At 32.7% G+C, this 20,728-nt stretch overlaps 1 protein-coding gene across 1 annotated transcript; it reads left to right on the top strand.

The window, feature by feature from the left end:
- Positions 1 to 1,357: 1,357 nt before the first annotated feature.
- Positions 1,358 to 18,081, top strand: LOC128184788 (uncharacterized). Its single transcript, XM_052854376.1, has 6 exons — positions 1,358 to 1,412; positions 15,416 to 15,433; positions 15,560 to 15,898; positions 16,318 to 16,536; positions 16,966 to 17,068; positions 17,797 to 18,081. The coding sequence occupies exons 1-6, from the start codon at positions 1,358 to 1,360 to the stop codon at positions 17,969 to 17,971; spliced, it is 909 nt and encodes a 302-aa protein (XP_052710336.1). The 3' UTR covers positions 17,972 to 18,081.
- The last annotated feature ends 2,647 nt before the right edge of the window (positions 18,082 to 20,728 follow it).

Raw genomic sequence — 20,728 nt, 5'->3', positions numbered from 1 at the left:
ATCACACACACTAAGTCATTTTTACGCAAAACATAAAAGTATATCATTTATATAACGTTTCAGATCATTCAGGTCTTTAGTATGTCCCGGTCCAAACACCGTTTTACTTCCGGTTTGCCAGAGTAACTGCATAGGAGAGTTGATTAAAATCAACTCCCAAAAACCAAAATATTCTATTGTCACATTTATGTTTATAACTCATCTTTATCCACCAATTAATGTTGATAATGTTCAAAATCAATAAACTTTTATATTTGACTACAAGCACATATATTCTAGGGAAAAGACTATAAACAAGAGGCACGATTTTTACTGCGAAACTGAGAGAGTCAAATAAAACCACGTGGGCTTAATTTAAATGACAATAACATTCGCATGGGTGTACGGAAGAACATAACAACATTTGTCTAACACGGAAGTTATGGTAAATAAATACATTTAACGTTTAAGGAATTATTAGCCAATATGTCACAAGTACATTGTAAAATATATCACCGACTCAATTAATCAGTAAATATCGCTATTATAATACATTGTACCAAAAAGAAAGTATTTACCAACGTTTTATCAAAATTAAATACAATTGGGGTCGGGTAGTAGGAAAATATATACGATTATATCATTCTTTGAGATGAATATCATTAAAGCGATTGGTAGCCGTATGTATACTGTCTTGGGCAATGGTAATAAAATAGTGCTTCACAGTGGAGCATTCTCTTGTGACAGGAAGTATTTTTTAAAATGTATTTTTCATTCTGAAGTATCTCTTGACACCACACAACTATACAGGTTCACTCTGTGTCATGGTGTACTATTACATGTACATGTAACCATACATAAATTCTGAGTTGTTTATCTATTTGTTCTATATTTATCGGATATTTCTCCTTTGAAGCGCCCCCTCTTGTTTGTCATGTTTCAATGTATTGCATAAAGGTCCACAGGGATTTTGCATTGCAAACGACATGAGAGTATCCCTGATGAATACGTTAAAAATTGTGCGAGGTGATCCGAGTACTTCTGAATGGAGAAAAAATATAGATATTTTGCACTATAAATTTCCGTAGGAAATCTGTTTTTGTTTCTGTCAATTACTCCGGGTCAAAAGAGTTATGTAAATTAAGAAATATTGGGTATTTTTTCTCTCATTGGTTTTAATTGATCATGCATTTTTTTTTTACAAGTATATGAATTTTCGTTTAGATGACTAAAAGATAAACAGTGTAACCTGGGAAAGACTATAAAGTCATGCGCAGCAATAAACGATCGGTAAGGTTTCCTTAATTAATAGGTAAAGAATTACTTAACAAGGATTTTAAAAAAGAATTTTCTTCCTGGAAAGAAAAATTCATACATGATGAAAGGGTTTATCTTTGCGTTTGCAGTCAGTTATTTCATTATATCGTCAATAGGTAAGTTATTGGCCTACATATTTTCGTAAAACAAAAGTAGCACATTTTCATGCTGAACCCTATTTTTGTTCCTTAAGTTAATTTTGTTTGTTAAAGGCATTATAAGCGAGTCGCAATTGATTTATATCGTGTAAACTTAAAGTATTGTCACGTACTATTAAAGGTATATGTAGTGTATTTTTCATGCTAAGAAATATTTGATTTATTTATCTATTTAAATATGTTATATAAAGATATACTTTCACAATAAATTACGCAAATTATATCAATCGGGTTAAAAAGATATAGAAACTAATAAATATTTTTTTCTAATTATTCTGGAGTCCACAATAAATACAGCACTTGAATTAACCTCGCCTGAAATCGGTCACGTGATACCACGCGCAGTTTCTCACAACAACAATGGCGACGAAAGATAGGCATTCCGTTAAGTTTGACATATTTGGCAAAGAAAGAAATAAGAGACAGACTGACAAAGATAAGAAAAAGGGAAGATTGCCATCGGAGACCATGTAGATTAATGGAATAGGAATTAAAGCCGAATTAAACTTAAGTTTTTATCATGAGGTTGTAGGGGTTTTGCTAGTCAGGTTGGTAAGTGCTCCATGTGTTCTATGTCTTTACTTTTTAAGTTATAAATCACGTGTGGATTTTCGTTTAGAGGAATTTGTGAATAAAGAATAAATAAACACTCTCGGTACATGCATCCCTCAGGGAGAGTGGTATTTACTCCCGACTAAAATAAAGAACCACCCCATCCATTAGCACAATTCCTAACCTCCCTCCCCACAGGCGGGGACAAATATGCAAAAGAAAACCAAAATTTTAAAAATTTTCTTTATTCCCACTCATGTGAGGAAAAACTGATTGCATGGCTATGATGTCAATGAAGCCCTCTACCTTAATTGTGAAATTCATGGCCCCTGGTTCAGGGGTTCAGGGTCTAGGGTTGGACCACTATGACCATAAGGTATAAACGTATAAAAACTTAGAAAATCTTCTTCTCTACTCCCATATATATATGTTAAAAACTAAAAAACTAAATTCATGGTCATGATGTCCATGAAGTCCTCTTTCAAAATTGTGAAATTCATTACCCCTGGGACAATGGTTTATGTCCTAGGGCGTGGCTAATATAGCCATACATAAAAAATGTACTATATCATAGAAAATCCCCTTCTCCCAAATATAATTGTTAAAAACTAGTTGAGATCATGGTTATGATCTCAACTAACTCCTTTACATATGTAATTGTAAGAGTCATGACCCCTTGGACAAGGGTATAGGCCCTAGGGCGTGGCCAATATAGTCATGTAGTGAAAATGTTTTAAATCTTAGAAAATCTTCTTTTTTACTGCCACACATGTGGGGAAAAAACAACGCATGATTATGATACCACTAACCTCTTTACCTTAATTGTGAAATGGCCCCTGGGTCAGGACCTAGTTGGGGGGGGGGGGACAATATGGCCATAGAGTGTTAAAGCATAAAAAGGTTTAAAAATGTTCATCTATACTCTTAAGAAAATCTGACTTCATAATTATGTTTAACAGGAAGTCCTCGACTAACAGTATAAATTGCATGTCCCCTGGAGTATGGGTTATGACTCTAGGACAGGGCCAAAATAGTCATATAGTGTTAATGCATTTAATGTTTAAAAAATTGTCTTCTCTAATTCAGCTGATACTGAATAAAAACTGACTGCGTATAAAGGAAGAAAATAAAGCCGTCTATCAAAATGTTAAATTTCATGTCTCCCTATATAGGGATTTGAATCAAATCACTCATTTAGTGTATAGACGACTTTTTCCCGCAATTACGTCATATTTTCTGTGCACATACATAAATAGTCACGTGAAGCACCCGCCATTACAACCGTGAAACCTTGAAGATGTATAAAGGCGGAAGTGGGGAATCTTGTGCAGTTTTTTAACTGTACTGTGCAGTTTTTAATTGCACTATCAACAGAAAGGTGTAATATTTATGGAAGCAATCTATATACAAAGAGCACGGAGTTATTCTGCACAAAGATTGCCCCTGTGTCGTCCCGTTCAGCCTGCATAAAATACTCAAAGAGGAGAGCGAGAGACTGAAATGGCAGCGGGCATTACATCGGAATGTTCGTGTGTTCCACGCATTTTATTGACGGGCGACCAACAGCACGATATCCAACACCCAGGTTAACTGCGCTTGCATCGCTCTCGAACGGTAGTATGCGGAAAAACTCACAGGGGCTTGGTTGTTGGATAGTGAAGTTCTGAATTTTTTGTTCCCGAAGAAAAAATTGATTAATATTAGTAATCTTAGATGTATTTCTATGTATTGCATTAAATAAATTCACTAAAACCCCCCGTTTCAGTCATGTTAAAAAGCAACGGAAGTTGATGCAAACTCTCCATGTAATCACTGAGGAGATCCGAAAGCATTGGATAAACCAAGAGGAATATCTTTTCGCGGAAGTTTTGCTCTCTCTAGATTTATCATACATTTTCGGAACATCTCAGTGATTATATGGAGAATTTACGTCACTTTAAACTATACTTCCGTTGCTTTCGATAAGTTTGGCAAGTATCTAGTACATTTCGGAACGATGTGTTTATTATGCAGCATACAGATGTAGTCAGACGATAGGAATAAGTCATTTGAATATTTTCCAAACTATATCTTGTCAGAAATCGTTGGAGAAATGGAAGAACTTGTTTAAAACATAGCTTGAAACGAGGACCCCCTATAAATCCAAGATGGCGAGTGTCGTCCCTTTACTTTTTTTAATGTACATTGAATACACTTTTTTAACATGACTGAAACGGGGGGGGGGGGGGGGGGTTCAGTGAATTTATTTATTGCAATTCACAGAAATACTCATAAGATTACCAATCTTAATCAATTGTTTCTTCGGGAACAAATAATTAAGAACTTCACTATCCAACAACCAAGCCCCTTTGGAAAAACTCGGGTTGACAATACGGTCTGCCAACCCGAATATTTATGAATGAAAACATTAACATAACTGTTACAGTGAATATGCATGAGACTATTAATATGCTATTTAAATAAGGTTGCATATAAAATGTGTGAAAATAAGGTTTGTATAATCAGGGATGTCCTGGTATATTTTGAAGTATATTCTTAGCTTGACAGAACTGTCAAGTTTTGTGTGTGTTGTATTGGTTTCTGAAGATCTGAGTCCGTCAACACTGATCGGTCTACCATTGAACCAAAAACAACATCATTTTCCACTCAAACAGAAATGAATGAAAGCAGATCAGCACGCAGTGGATAGATCCCACACTACACGAGAAGGAATATGCAAGGCCCTGTATTTCAGGATCTAGAGATACAGGAACACCAATGAGACCCAGTGAGACGGAAGACAAGGGAGTAAACTGCATCTCTTTACATTATCGCTTAAGGGGGCTGAGGGGTGGCTGCCATTTTAGACACTATTGATCTCCTTTAGAAGAAGAGCTCCATATAAAGATAATGGAAAATGATAAAATTTTATATCAAAATATATGACATTTTTCTTTATCAAGTAGTAGTTGATAGCTTCAGAAATTGCATATAAAATTTTCAAATAAATCTGATGGTTTTATATTATATTAAATTTGGACCCCCAAGCCTCCTTAACCTCTGCTGACATATCGTCCGACTTCTTATCCTTGCTGTACACAGGACTGCCTTTGAAAAAATTTAAAACTGTTCTGAGTGTTATGCAAAATATGGATGACCCACTTAAATTTACCATGCCTGTTTCAGGTCAATTTTTGTTGGTTCCTAAAAAGTTACGGCTAAGTCTACTGTTTGGGGATATTGCCAACAGATATGGAATACCGGGGTCTCATGTATGCACCATTTTTAATCAAAGATTTGAAACTGAAGAACCTATTAGTTTTGCTTCCCCGTGAAACAATTCGAGCAACTAGGCCAGTCTTTTCGTGAAAACTATCCAAAGACTACAATCATCATTGATTGTTCCGAGACTTTCAATTAACGAGCAAAAAACAAGAGGTGAAACCTACAGTCATTACAAGTCCCACAATACAGGAAATTATGCGGTTGGTCCGCACAACACGGACAAATAATGTTCATTTCTAAGGGTTTTGGGAGACTTTCTAGTGATAAAGCAATTGTAGAAGAATCTGGCATTTTAAACTACCGTCTTCAAGGAGATGAAATCATGGCCGATCGTGGCTTTACCATTTGTGACTTGCTCTTTCTTCTGAAAGTGAAACTTAACATTCCAGCTTTTACGTATACCAAAGGTAAAGACCACCTTTCAGAAGAGGATGTAAAAAAAACGCGACGAATTGCCATCGTACGGATTCCCGTGGAAATGTCCTTTGGACGTTTAAAGGTGTTGTGTTCCGCTTACTAAGTCAGGTAGTTCCAGTTACCTCCGCAAAGAAGCTCAGTGACTACTTGATCGTTTGTGTTGCATTGGTAAATTTGAGATCTGATTTTAATAAAGATGATGATGAGTGCAAATGATATTTCAAAGTTTCACTGATGTAACAGTAAATATTTGAATGTTTAACGGATGTATATGACACAAAGTTGAAACATAAATTTTGTGTTAGGTTTCATATACCAGTCTAATTAAGGTCTTTATGATGCCTTGAGTATATCTGCTAATAGTCTTACAAATGCTAATGATGTTTTAGGTAAAGCCTTATTTTGAATTAAGACTATTGTTAGAAGTCTTTATTAGTATGATGAAAATTAAATTCTACATCATTTATATTTTTTTTAACATTTATTTGTGTAAAATTGAGGATAGAAGATGTGGTGTGATATTGAACGTATTTTGAATACTTTTCATGCTCAGGAAGAAATAATTAACACAGACTGAAAACATAGTAAGTTTACTATATAATTTCAGTTTTACGTCTGACATCACAAACTTCATCTATCTGCATATACATGTATGTGCATCAATTAGAAAATTTAACATATTTTTTACTAATCTTAAATCTGCCAGATAAAAAGTCATTGACTGTTCTTGGTAAAAGTTTTTGAAGTAAAATAAACATAGTCTTGAAATAGCTGCTTTACAGAACTGTTGGTCATATTGTACATCAATGACCTTGTAATATAACAAGTTTGTACAGCTTCGGTAAATCAGACAGTTAATTGTTTACCTGTGCCAAATTAGCAAATTTTGATGCACTAACAACGTATTATATTATAAATACTATACATTCTATTGGTAATTCGGTACAATCTCTACATTATGGTTGATTACCGGTATAATGCAACTTGTTTTGTTAAGATGCTCGGCATTTTCAGTCTAAACGATGGGGTGCGTCTTTTTACCCCAATGAACCCCAATGAACCCCAATGATACCCAATGATACCCCAATGAACCCCAATGATACCCCAATGAACCCCAATGATACCCCAATGAACTCGTAAATACTCAAATGATACTAAGTATGTTCATAATTAATACACTTAGTGAATTTTTTGTAACAACATGTTACACAAATGAAATTTCAACTATGTGCCGTTTTTTCACCGATTGGGCCATATCTTGTAATGGGTAATGATTAGAATTTTTTAAGCTAAAATTTGACTCAAAGATTAAATTGTTTGTGACCTGTAATCATGTCCTGATTTGAGTTTGTGCTAGTTCAACATAACTTTAAGAAAAAGAGACATATCGATTCTTTTCCATTAGAGAAAGACTTCAGTTTCGATATTTTCATTTGTGAGCTTGCTCGCAATACCTCTAGTTTCGTAAAAAAAAAAACACCAAACATTATCAAAGTACATTGTATACATGTATTAAAATATACAAAACATATCCCCAATATTAATAACACAAGGCACCTTTAACGTATCGGGTCTATGTATAGATACTAAACCAGTAAATTGAATATACAGAGCACTGAAAATGGCTAACAACGCGAATTTTCACAATTTCAATTTTTCGTGTCGCTAGCCATTTTTAGTGCTTTATATACGAGGGTTTTTCAGTATTTATTGAGACATTTTCTCTTATTCGTTTAGGAACAAAGAATAACCCTTGCAATTTCACAAATATCTAAATAAGGATATAGTTTATTGAAGTAAAAAGTTTTCTGTCTACGGCATGATTAGATCATCCCTAGTTAGCTGTTCAACGTGCCTTATCTACCAGTGACCCGGCGCAAGTTCTGCAAATTTTTCACAACGTCATTTTAACGCTTCTCATTGCTCCTGTGTTTTAAACACCTTACAGACGAACAGAAATAAGACTTGCTCTTTATTTCTCATCTTTTGTTTTCATTTCAAAATGTCATCATTTATATTTTCTCTCATTCTTGAGTTTTTGTGGAAAAAATTTCGGGTTATTTTTACACGAAAGTCAAATTACTGTTAATTTCTCCTTCAGTCATTTTGTATTTCAGAACTGTTGATAAAAGTTATCATGTAAAAAGAGCTTGATATTTAGTCCCTTTGTTTTAATTTTAGTAAAACCATCAGTAAAAAAAATATGACGAACTGAAGCTCTTTATCCTTGTCATCGTATAGTTTTTGTTTAAGCAATTGCGTGGCCTTAAGGTAGCTCGCGGGTTTACCTGCTTGTGAGAAAACCTACCTTGAAAATTTGTCCACGTGATCCATAGGTTTTATAGTTTTATTTCTAAAATTTATTTAAGATTCGTCTGCGCGGTAATAATGTTATCGTGTTTCAAATACAGTGTCATTAATAAAATTAAGCAACGCCATTTCAATGAAATATATAGTAAAATGCACATTTTAACCGAGAAACGCATTACAAAACTATGCTCCAAACTTTTAAACGAATCAGACGAAATTAATCATACTCAGCACAAAAACAGAGGAGATAATTATGAATCAATTCATAAAAAAACATTAGTATGTGTTCTCGGCCAATTTTTTGCAAAAAAACTTTAAAGATTTAATAGATTTCTCAAAACCTTATATTTTCATTACGACGTTAGCCTGACGTCATCATTTCCTTACTTCTTAAAACACCAAAATTGAAATGCATTTCTTGACAAGACTAGCTGTTTAACACATTTTATAACATGTTAAAGGTTTAAATTTTTGCGGACAAACAGATGGACGAACAGGGCAAAAACTATAAACTTCCGAATCTTCGATTAGGACGGGGGCATAAAAAAGTTTAAACATAAAAACTTAAAATGTCTCTGCGCTAACTAACGAATCGTGTACCTTTGGCAAGCGAACATGTACACGGGAAGGCACAACAATGAATATTGTATTAAGTATTCAGGAACAGATCGAATATTCATTTCCACCCCAACCTCTTTTCCAAAACCAAGAAGAAAGAATTCCTTTAACGCTAAATGGGTATTTCTAAGAGAATATTTTAAAATTTTGGCAAGGTCCTAGAAATATGGAAAACTTAACTTTAAATTTTGAATTGTGATTTGTGTAGTATTGAAATTATTTTTTTAAACTTATCAGGTAAAAAAATCTTAAATAGACAATGTGCCTCATCAAGTATTTTAAGAATGTTTAACCAGGCCTAGACAAATAGCATTGCCCGGCAATGGGTACATCCATCTATAAATTGAGCCATTTTAAGGTCCCGTAAAATATCATCCATTTTTTTCATAGAACGACTTCCGAAAAAATTCTTCCGAAAGATCATCATCATAAAGATGAAAGCACAGCATATATAATACTGTGACTACATCACAACGAAATGAAAAATCTACCGCACGAAATGCAGACAGGACCGGAAATAATATTAAACGCTCATCCTAATCATCATCATAATAACAGAATTATTACATAAAATAATGAATATACTGTATGTAATTGAGAAGTACATAATATAATGTTGTGTTCACCGCATATAATGTTAGAACGACCGCATATAATGTTAGAAGCACCCCATATAATGTTGGAAGCACCTCATATAATGATAAATGTACATAATATAGTGAAATAACTACATGATATAATGAAAGAAGTACTGTATATAATGGAAAATGCACATAATATAATGTAAAAAAAAAACCAACCCTCACATAATGAATATACTACCAAATATAATGAGGAGAACACTGCGTATAATAATGTTTAATCCCCATATAAGACAGTCCCGGTGTTCCATATCTATTTGTAGGCGTTGATGAAGGCGCAAAGGTTCTACTCTGTGTTGTCTTTAATAATTAAGATTTTCTCAAAAAATTTAAACTGGACACTGAGAAATATTTTCGGTTTGATGAAGTTTACTTGTATATACCAAATTAATTGTGTTATCGTCGGTCTTGTGAGATGTATAATTTAAAACATGCATTGCTATAATTATATACTGTACACGATGTTACAAGTATATTTTTCATACTTCATAGAAACGACTTAGTTTTATTTCATTATTTTATGTAATAAAAATATTCTTATCCCCCCAAACTAAAGACTATCCCTAATTACATAATTATTTTCCATTATATATGATCTCTTTCTGTTTGAATGTATAGTGAGAATATATAGATCTATAATTCCATATAACTTTATTGGTAACGGTCGGGTGGAAGAAATAAGGAAAAAATACATAAACACAAAATATTTGAAAAGACCAAATTTTTTTAAGTTTTCTGAACTCATGACTAATTGCAATTGTAAATCGCTAAGAAAATTATGTGTATTTATTTCAAAAATTTCAAAAATTTTTGATGCTGTCTGCTCCTCTTAGTTGTTTTCCTATTATGATCCTTTATACTAAAATCTAATATAAGTAGTGATTCTATAGTCTGTTCTTTTTTATTTATATTTTTTCCCTGTATGAAAATGTACCTGTTTGTCTGTACCTCTGACGATTTGTATTTGTATGTATTATATATATGTTCCTCTTGTACCAAATTATTTGGTCTGAGTGAATAAACTGAACTTGAATCACGGGAAAAGTAATCCCGGTACCTATATTCAATTTGACATCATTTTAAAGAGGAGGTCAAGAGCTTGTTTAATGCCGTTTTTGGAGAGACTGTAGGCATTCTAGATACATTTCAATTGTAAAAAATGGACAAAACTCCGAAATATGTTGCTTTTATCCTTCATACTTCATAGAAAATGGTTGTTTAAAACAAGATTTTTTATTGCGCTTACCAAATATTTAAGCCCCGGTACACCCTATGAAACAAAGATATTGTTATGAAGCATCATTAAAAGAATTTATATCTTGAATTTCATAAACCTGTAGGCACCTTTCATTTACTAGATCTTGACCTTAAAATAACTTGACGACATATACAGTCGGAGATCGGAGTTGAACGTCGCATACCGAACTGTACGTCGTAATAGCCAATGCTTAGTGGAAAGGGGTGCGTAATAACAATTGAAGATTGTCGGTGGGGTGTGTTTAAATTTTCATGAACGCGGATGTTTAAGGCGAGTTAACAATTGGACTGATACTTTTGATCAAGCAAATCTGATGCAAATAAACACGCATACGCTAGCGTTTTATAATTTCATTTTTATACCATGACAGACATCTTCCCAGTTCAAGATTTTCTGATCCGCTCCGCTATATATAAACCGATTTTTGAGAAGCGTTGCGGATCAGAAACCCTTGAATTGGGAAGATGCACGGCAGATTGGTAGTTAATACTTATACTTTAATTGTAAACAGTGAACGGATTGTGTTCTACGTCTTTACGAATAAATGATGAATGCAGAAAACGGGAAAGTTGAATGGGATAACCCCTCTCTCCCCAATTGCTTTTTAATTTTGCTCCCCAATTGCTTTATATTCTTATTTGGGACAGTAATAAAAAATTATAGAGAAATTTGACCTTGGAACAAATTTTATATTTCATCCATTTCAGTGTGGATTTTTTAAAACCCTGCCAGCTCCACTAAATATTCAGCCATGGTTTGGATTTTTTATTTTAATTTTAAAGAATAGTTTTTAAAAAAGAATTAAGAAAAACTTTAGGTCAAAAATGAACAAAAACAAAAAGGAAAAATAACCCCTTGATATTAATTATATACATGCACGGTGTTTATTCACACGCTTGCGCGGAAGATCTTTTAACTATGCACACATTTAGTTTCATTGGGGTATTACTATTTCAAAGTTCATAAGGGTATCATTGGGGGTTATTGGGATATCATTTGGTATCATAGGGGTATCATTAGGTGTATTTGGGTATCATTGGGGTAACATTGGGGTTCATTGGGGTATCATTGGGGTTCATTGGGGTATCATTGGGGTTCATTGGGGTATCATTGGGGTTCATTGGGGTATCATTGGGGTTCATTGGGGTTCATTGGGGTAAAAAGACGCACCGTAAACGATGGTTGTTTTTGCTGATAGAAAAAAAAAAAAAAAAAAATATATATATATATATATATATATATATATATATATATATATATATATATATATATATATATAATGAAAAATAAATTGTGCTTTTTCTTTGTTTCAGTGCATGTTTCCTCTGTTTTAATTATTTACAATTTTCTCTTTACTAACCATATTCAGCTGTGTCAAGTTACGAATTATAAGCAAGATACAGAGCTTTGCTTTGCTTGAGGCCATGCTTTTGTTCATTCTGAATAGGAAATAAAAAGTTTAAAAATCTTAAGTTGAATTTAACTCTTGTGAACAAAACATTGACTCAAACCAAGCAGAATTGTGAGTTCTGTATCTTGCTTATAATTCTACGATTGACGCTGACATTTTGATTTATCACTAGAAATGTCTCACTAAACGTTAAATACTTATACAGAAAAAACTAAAGGATGATATCCTGTAACAACTTTTTGGGGCCCCCACCTTGTATGATGAAACTACACCAACTTTGTTGGTTTTTCAGACACAATTAAATTAAAACGACCTCTTTAAAACAGTTTAAAACATTACTGCTACGGGGATAAATGTATTATCGCTATTTTTAGGAAAACATTACAGCGGAAAATCATCTTGATTTGTAGCCATTTGTTAATGTTGATTTTGAATAAAAATGAAAATAAAGGGTACGTGGGCCTTAGTAAAACAGAGCAATAGGATTTTGTTCAATAAAATACAATAACTAGCTAGTACAATGTAGTTGAAGATGAATATGTACCTACATGCATATTCTCATATATAATCTGATCGTTTTATAAAGTAAGGGGGCATAACTAAAATAAAGGAAACTGGAAGTTAACAGTGTACCCCCAGCAAAAATTTAGTATTTTTGGTAAAAATGGTATTGCTAAAATGGTACAATGTCAAAGATTAAGTGAAGGAAAATAAGTGTAAAATTTTGATACACCTTTTTTATGGTATCCTTTTCTTGTTTTTCCACCGAGGGGCCATATGGCACAATATCCTTTGAACACCCTTATCAAGCCATTGTTGCTCAGGTGAGCGATGTGGCCCCATGGGCCTCTTGTTACCGTGCGTGGTCGTGCGGTTTTTTTCGTTTTGTAACTTTTTTTACGGAATGGTAGGATTTATTCTTAAAACAACGACAGGTAGTTTTTTGTAAAACAATGTGAATTTTAAACTTTTTTTTATAGAAGACCATTGCCAGTTGTTAACATTCATTCTCTCTTTACTCGTTAAATACATTCAGCAAGTATTTCCACAGATCATTCTATCATTTGTTTGGTCGAGTTAGTTTTGCATAATTTTATAATCAGCCTATATCAAACATCCATTGTATCTTGACACATAATTTTAATCATATTAGCAAGAGCGAAACGTTAAATGCAATCGGTCAAGCTTACCCATTCTACGTTTTAAACTAAACGATAATTCCCAACGTTTTTCTTTCAAATGAGAATCGCGATACGCATTCCTATCTGGTACATTGTATAAACAATTGTTTGAAATAAAATTTGTTTAGACGCTTTAAAATTTAGAATAAATAGAAATAAATCAATTATGTACTGTAAATTATGAAAATATTGGATGACTGTGTAAAATCGAAAATCTATGGAACAAGGTAACAAATTTACCTGTATCCTTCATAATTAAATCGCACGTGAGGGAATTGGATTACATAAACAGTCAACTCGTATGTAAATAATTTCGTGTAGTTTATGCATTATCTTCATTTCTTTTACACTTAAGTTATTATTTGTTATGGAGACAAGAAAATTGTGTATGAATCCTATATTTTTGTGTATGGGTGTGTAAAATTGTTTACTCGTTAAATATAAACAGACGAGTGCATGGCTACTGTACATGCTGCTTTTCAATAAAATACAAACATGAAGCAATACAAGTTAATGCAATACGTTTCCTTAATTCTAATCTTAAAAATTAATTTTGATTTTGCTTGTTTTATCGTTTTTGTTCGTGTATCGTGAAAATTCAGTAAGTTAGTGATCGTCCGTGTATCGTGAAGAATCGTTGGTGTATCGTGCGTGATCGGTCGTGTATTAGAATCGTGCGTGTCGTTTGTCAACAATAACGTTGCTACCACTTTATGCCCGACTTGACCCCAACATTTATTTTAAAAACTATAACTTAGAAAGATTAAAACTGTTTTTGAACTTATAATTAAAAATTTGAAAATGTTAAATATATGAGTTTATAATTTAATCTATTGCTTGTTTCTAAGAAAGTACGACATGCACAATTTAAATCTGAGTTTTAAAACAAAACAAAAAATTTCATTGATTATTCATGTGGGATATAAAGGTAGCAACACTACAGCGCATGCGCATATCTAGAGAGAAGGGATCAAAAAGATCGTGAGCCCTGTGGAAAATTAATTCAAATTTCTTAAAATTTACATTATTAAACTACCAGAAAATGTGCCCCAGACCCTTCCTGAAAAACATAAATCATAACCAGTTTAAATCTTCAAAGAAAGCGTTTTATTATTATATTTATATCTTTCTTTTTACAAAATAATTAATTAAATGTGAATAAATTACTTCTCTTCTTATATCCAAGGTAAAAATGCTGCAGAATTTTTGTTTTATTTAAATTTTTTTTTTTTTTTGGGGGGGGGGGGTAATTATCAACACGTAGTGAGAGCTCTATTTGGCCACGTAGTGTTGGTATTATCATTTGACTAATGAAAGTAAACGTTGGAATAAAGACCCCCTTTGTTTACAAAGAAGCACAGATTCATTTTTTTGTCGCTGCACAGGTAACACTTTGGAATACCGATTTTGTTCTTTCGGACAATTCATTTCAAAAATACAAACGCGTGACTTTAATTGTTACAACATATTACTCATAATTATAAAAAATGATTTTTAGTAATACTACAACTGCAGTTTGATTGAATTATGTCACGCGTATGCATTTGATATAAATATAATGAAATATTAAAACATTTTCGAATAGTAGTTAAACAGATATATTATACAAATGTATATTATTTTTGAAGTCTTTTTATACATATCTCCATCCTTCGTTCTAGCTTTCATGTAAAATTTAGCTAGCAAGTCGTCTAACTTCTCGCACTCGAAATTTACGAAGTCTCCGCTTTCGACTCGAGATATTCCCGAAATAGCTTAACGGCTGTTGCAGTTACCCTATTGAAGTGTTCCTTGCATCAACATTTTCCATTATAACTTTCATTTCCGCGTCATTAATTGTCGCAAAACGACCGTTTACTTTAACGTCTGCAACTTCCATCTTTGTTGTTTGTTTTCGCGGAGAGAATTTTGATTGGTTGGGGTGAATCACGCCAGCCAATCAAATTCATTTTTAACATTAGAGCAAAATTTCCCTTATCTATATTTAGAAAGTACAGGTCAATCCGAGTTTTTAAAGCTTATTTTTAGAAAGTACAGGTCAATTCACATTTTCATACTTCGACACCTGATATCAAAAGAAGTAATGATAGAATTTGTTATAATGCATGAAAATAATATTAGATTTTATTAAGTAGTTGTATTGAGAAACTGAAATCGTAAATCGGTAAGGTAATGTCGTCAAATAAATTTCTTGTGGTATGAAAATGCCTGTATCTTAAATGCCAGATTTATTTATGAAATGCTAGATAAGTAATACATATATCTTTCTTCAGAAAGCACGGTTCATAATGAGTTTGATCTATTTTCAGGTCAATGCCCACCTAATGGTACGTTTTGTAAACTGTATATTACATAATACGTATAATAGTAAGCATTTATCTCAAGTTTATCTGAATAACAACATGATGCGCAAATAAGTGAAAATGTGTATTTTTTATTTCTTTTTTTTCAAGTTGGATACCTTGCTGTAACCAGTTGTGATGGATCAACCAAAAATGGACCATATATTTACATTGACTTCTATAAAATCAACCGTCCATGCTACTGTACGGTGATCACGTCTTTTATTGGTGATCTGCTCGTAACGTCTATGAAAGGAATTGGTCGTATATGCGAAACACAAGTAACCGTTGTAACCGTTTACAATTACAGATATATGTTTAATTGCCAGGCATCAGAAGTATCTGCCGTTTTACATGTCAAAATCAATCAATCGGTATCCGTACTAGCTGAATACTCATCACTTTCTACATCAGGAGCGTTCTATCATTGTTTGAGATTTAACGAAAACGGTACAATTACTTACTTGTCGTTCTTTTTTAAGTTATGATTGGAGTTAAGGTTTGTAATGTTCGTCTTTTGAATAATTTGACCGATTTATAAACTCCCTCTTTAATGTTACTAAAAGTATAAAAAACAAAAAACGAATCATATTTACATGTATGAAAATGATAAATACTACCGCTTTTTTCACATGTATCATTTATACAACATGGATACATGTATTATGCTGCTTTTTACAGTGAAAATGAACCTTTATGAAATGCAAATTAGTTTTACGATGATTGTTATCATAATATCTATGTTCCAAAGTATGATTTTCAATCTATTGCCAAAAAATGAATGAATGTTTCAAAAGAAAGCAGTTTTCAAATGCATGTACTTGTTCTACAGGCTTCGATTTATTATTACATTTTGTTCATAATCTCAGGGGGTTTAGGTGGAAATCTTAGTGTAGTATGTGGAAGTAACCATTCAGCAGAAACAACATCAATGGAAACATCTACTACAACCGCTTCGTCTACTACACGATTAATAAGTACAACTTCTGAGTTGTCATCAGTGGAACTTATAACTACATCTGCAATAAATGAGAATATATCGGATGCTACTGGGTCAACTGCTGCTACTTTGTCGGAGGAAAATAAATGTGATTCTTTAATTGGTAGATTTTTTTTTTTGAATATATGATATCTAAAAATCCAAACCTGCTGATTATTGTCAACTTTACGAATCAAAGAAGTTTCGTTTAAACTATTGTCAAATGCAATAAGTACATGTAGAACCCGTAGAATTTGGAAAATACCTTAAACGTTTCTTTTCTTATTTTAATAGACAGTATATTCTCACTCTGTAACGCATTATCACAAACTAAGTTATAAATACAGAAAATTTGCTTAATTACATAGAATATCTTATCTATCATCTTCTTGTGCAGATAAGGGTCTTTTTAGGGTTGATGTCGATATGCAGGGCTGAGTTGATCCGTATAGCACCCCTTTTGTAATTACTCTTTCTCCGCATCCATACTAAGGTCGTATTTTAGCAAACGATTTTTTCTTATTTTACTCTTTTTCAGCCGAGTCACTTTTGTCCTTACAAATTTCGTTGGCTCTATTCGTGATGATTTCGACAGTTTCAACAATTTTGAATATATATTTTTATAGATACATCAAAACAAGGTATGTTTAACAAAAGTTCAGTTTTATATTTGTAACATCATTCACAGACATGATATGATAATGAAAATCTTTTATGATCTGATTGATTTGTATCGAACTATGTGTGGTTTTTATTTAGTTTTAAGTTTTAACAAATGGATAACAAAACGTGTTATTAGATAAAGAACATTTACGATTATGATAACAAATTTTGAGAGTTTCTTATCTAAAATAACCTTACAGGAATTTAAAAGTAACAGCCATATTGACGTCATACTGCAAATTCTTAATTTAACACGAGAAATTTATATTCGCATAAAATCGACAGAAGCAACATTCGCAGATTTTAAAATCTCGTTTTTAATTTTTTTTTTTTAAGTTTTGAAATATAGCAAATGATAACAAAAAAATGTGTTCGTGATTTTATATTCTCGCGATTTGATACAAGATAGCGGAATCGCGGAATTAAGTACGCGCATAAAATAAAGAATTTATTATATGCAGTGTTATATAAAAGAAATTATTTCATGGATGATTTTACCATGTATTGAGCCCAACATGAAATAAATCTTTGGCTATTATTTTTACACCACTACAAAATATGGTGTATATGTTTCAAAAATGTTGTCATAATAATTTTAAATAGTTATTTGATAACAAAGTTATAAATGTAAGCAAGCTATGTTTTGGCAAGCCAGCATTGAGTTTACATGGGCATATTTCAAAGAAATTATATTTTTTCACAATAGAAAGAAATCTTGGAACGGGAAATCTAACTCTAAAGGTATAAAAGACCATCGAAGTGGGACAGCAACTAATGCTGAAACCTACACAGAACTTGGAAATACGGTGTCAGGGGAATCTGAAAACCAGTACGACTCTATCTCACGCCAGAATAACTACATGAACACGAATGTCCTTTAAACTTTTCTTACAGGTGAATTCATGTCACTTGCAATTGGACTCAATATTGGAAGTAGTACAGGGTGTTTAACAATATATGTCATTAATCTAAAGGCAAAAAGAATGATAACAACACAATTACATAAATTACACAATTTATACATCATTTTCGGCAAGAGATATCCAAAATTGTTATTTTAAATCAGTGATATTAAATACACTCCACTTCCGCTTCCACGGCAACGATTACCTCAAATGATATGCTCCAGATTTTTATCCTTTTCTAAAAAAAAAAAAACTTTAGAGACACGTGTGCGGTCATTCCTTATCACTGCTCTGCACGTTTCACTGGATATCTGGCGGATTCCTCGCTTAATATTGTTCTTCAGTTCCTTTATCTCATCAAGATTGTCAGTATAAACAGTTTTTCAAATATCACCAGAGGAAAAATTCAAAAGGATTTAAATCGGGCGAATGTGGTGGCCATAGTTTTTTAAGTTCTGTGTGAAAGATATAATCCTGAAAATGTGTAGTCTAACTCCTCAAGCACTCTTGTAGCTGTGTGTGAAGTAACTCAATCGTGTTGTTACCAAACACTCGAAAAGTTGGTTGTATTAGGTTGAAGGGCTGGTAAAAAATTTCTGTTCAGCAAATTTATGTTTCGTTTCCACTCACACATTCTCCATCAGAATCATAAAAAAAATAAGGACGAACGATTCCTGTAGACCAAAAAAAAAGACCAAAAAAAGTTATTTTTTCCGCATGCAAATGTTTTAACTGAACAAATGTCAGAACCCCAAACCGCATGGTTTGTTTATTTTCAGATGCATTTAACTAAAAGTGTGCCTCATCTGAAAACCATATGCTGTCCATCCATTCATGGCTCTGCCTTTCAATTCACATTGCAAAATCAAATCGACTTTTAATGTCAGTTGGATATAACTGCTTAACTGTAATCTTGTATGCAGCGAGACACAATTCGAATCGCAGAATTCTGAATACACTTTAGACCCGGACATTGTCACACTCCATCTCCCTTAACACTGACCTGGCAGACTTTCTAGGTGTTTTCTCAATGATAGACCTCACTTTTTCAATGTTTTTATCGCTCATCGACTTTGTTGGGAGGCCCAGGATTTAAGTGTCTTTCATCCTTTACACTACCTTTTCGTTCAAACTTCTTAACAATCCTTAATACCTGAAATATAAACAGTACTTTGTTTTCTGGATACTCTTTCTTCAACAAATTCTGTATAATTTTAGGATACTTATGTATGTAATAGAGTTTTACAATTTCAGCTTTTTGTTGTTAATTATAGTCCATTTTGAAAAGACCTGAAATTATGACATGGATTTTAACGTCTCAGTGACTTCATCGTATAATTATTTTCCCGATATTTTGCAATATCATACTTTCAAGTAATTAAGCTTCTTTAAGATATTAAAGTTTCTTTGACACTATGCCTGACACTCGTTAAGATGTGTGACATATATTGTGAAATACCCTGTATTACATGTTTGATCTAAATTATTCAAGAAAACTGTTTTATGCATAACATGTGACATAGGAATGCACAAAAGCAGATTGAAACAATTTGAAAAATACTGTAAACGTATTATATCCAGCGTGTCCAATATTTGGTGGAAAATGATTTTTCAACAAACTAGCGTGGATTTGAATTGGCGTTTTTCTCAACGTGCCTGTTCTATTACATAAATTATAAGCATTTAGCGATGTTTTTGATTTAGCGGAAACGGCTTTCCATCAAAACAAAATGCTTGAAAGAATACACAGCCAAATGTATTACATGTATCATAGTATGAGGGTGATAACTGTGGATAAGTAAAAGTTTTGTTATCCATACATACGCTGACTATACGTAAACATTGTTTGTTTTTCCTTCAAAAGCCAAAAAAGTTCCACATGGGAAAGTGCTGTATAATGATGATTGTGATCCTTTTTTGCTTTTGATAAAGATTTCAAAGCAAAATATAATTTAAAAAGTAATGATTGACATTGTTTTTTTTCTATACTGAGGTAAATGTACCGCGCCTTTTCTTACTATTTAATTGGTGTTGTTTGTGCGTGTTTTATTTCTTGACTGATCAACAGTATGCCTGTGATATGTATTGAAAGTAACTTTTTATAATAATACCCGTTTAGAAGAATTGGACTGCACTGTCTATTAATATTGTTATTTGTTTTGTATATGCTTTTAAGCATCGAATGCTTATTTTTGGATGTCGTCGGTCCTATGACACATCGAGTGGTGCAGACAAATTATCTTACCGCGCTAACGCGGTCATAGGACCGACGACATCCAAAAATAAGCATTCAATGCTTATATCTATATTTTCATACTAATGTCTATTTGTATGAAATATTGTGTATCGCCATTATTTACGCATTTTGTCAGGAATATGAAACATACATGGAACAGCCATGGATATTAACATGTTATTTATTTAGCTTCCGCGAAAAAAACATAGTGCCAGATGCTTTGTGGAGAAAATCTTTTTTATTAAGGATACATGTAGATATATATATTAATGACTGTTTTTCAAAAGTACATATCAAACTGGTTATGTAAAATCGAAAGTTTCATTTAATCTTAAAAAAATAAATATACTCAAAACACGTGAAAACGTTTATATTTGAGCTTAAGGCGCAAAAGTTAGCAAAGTGTATTCATAGAAAATTGAATGTTGCAGCTTTCCAAGGAAAATATTAGGGGCAATATACACTGAATGTTAATATTATCATAATTTCATGTGGTT

This window comes from Crassostrea angulata, chromosome 5, assembly GCF_025612915.1.
Source record: "Crassostrea angulata isolate pt1a10 chromosome 5, ASM2561291v2, whole genome shotgun sequence".
In the NCBI taxonomy this organism is placed as follows: Eukaryota; Metazoa; Mollusca; class Bivalvia; order Ostreida; family Ostreidae; genus Magallana; species Magallana angulata.
Note: the sequence above shows the minus strand (reverse complement) of the source record. Positions and strands in the feature narration are given on the sequence as shown.

What these genes read in the sequence shown, in the direction of transcription:
- LOC128184788 (XM_052854376.1), top strand. Translation starts at nt 1,358, where the DNA reads ATGAAAGGGTTTATCTTTGCGTTTGCAGTCAGTTATTTCATTATATCG. An exon ending in TTTGTCGGAGGAAAATAAAT is followed by an intron (nt 16,537 to 16,965) that starts GTGATTCTTTAA and finishes ACTCTTTTTCAG; the next exon opens with CCGAGTCACTTTTGTCCTTA. An exon ending in TATAGATACATCAAAACAAG is followed by an intron (nt 17,069 to 17,796) that starts GTATGTTTAACA and finishes TTTTCACAATAG; the next exon opens with AAAGAAATCTTGGAACGGGA.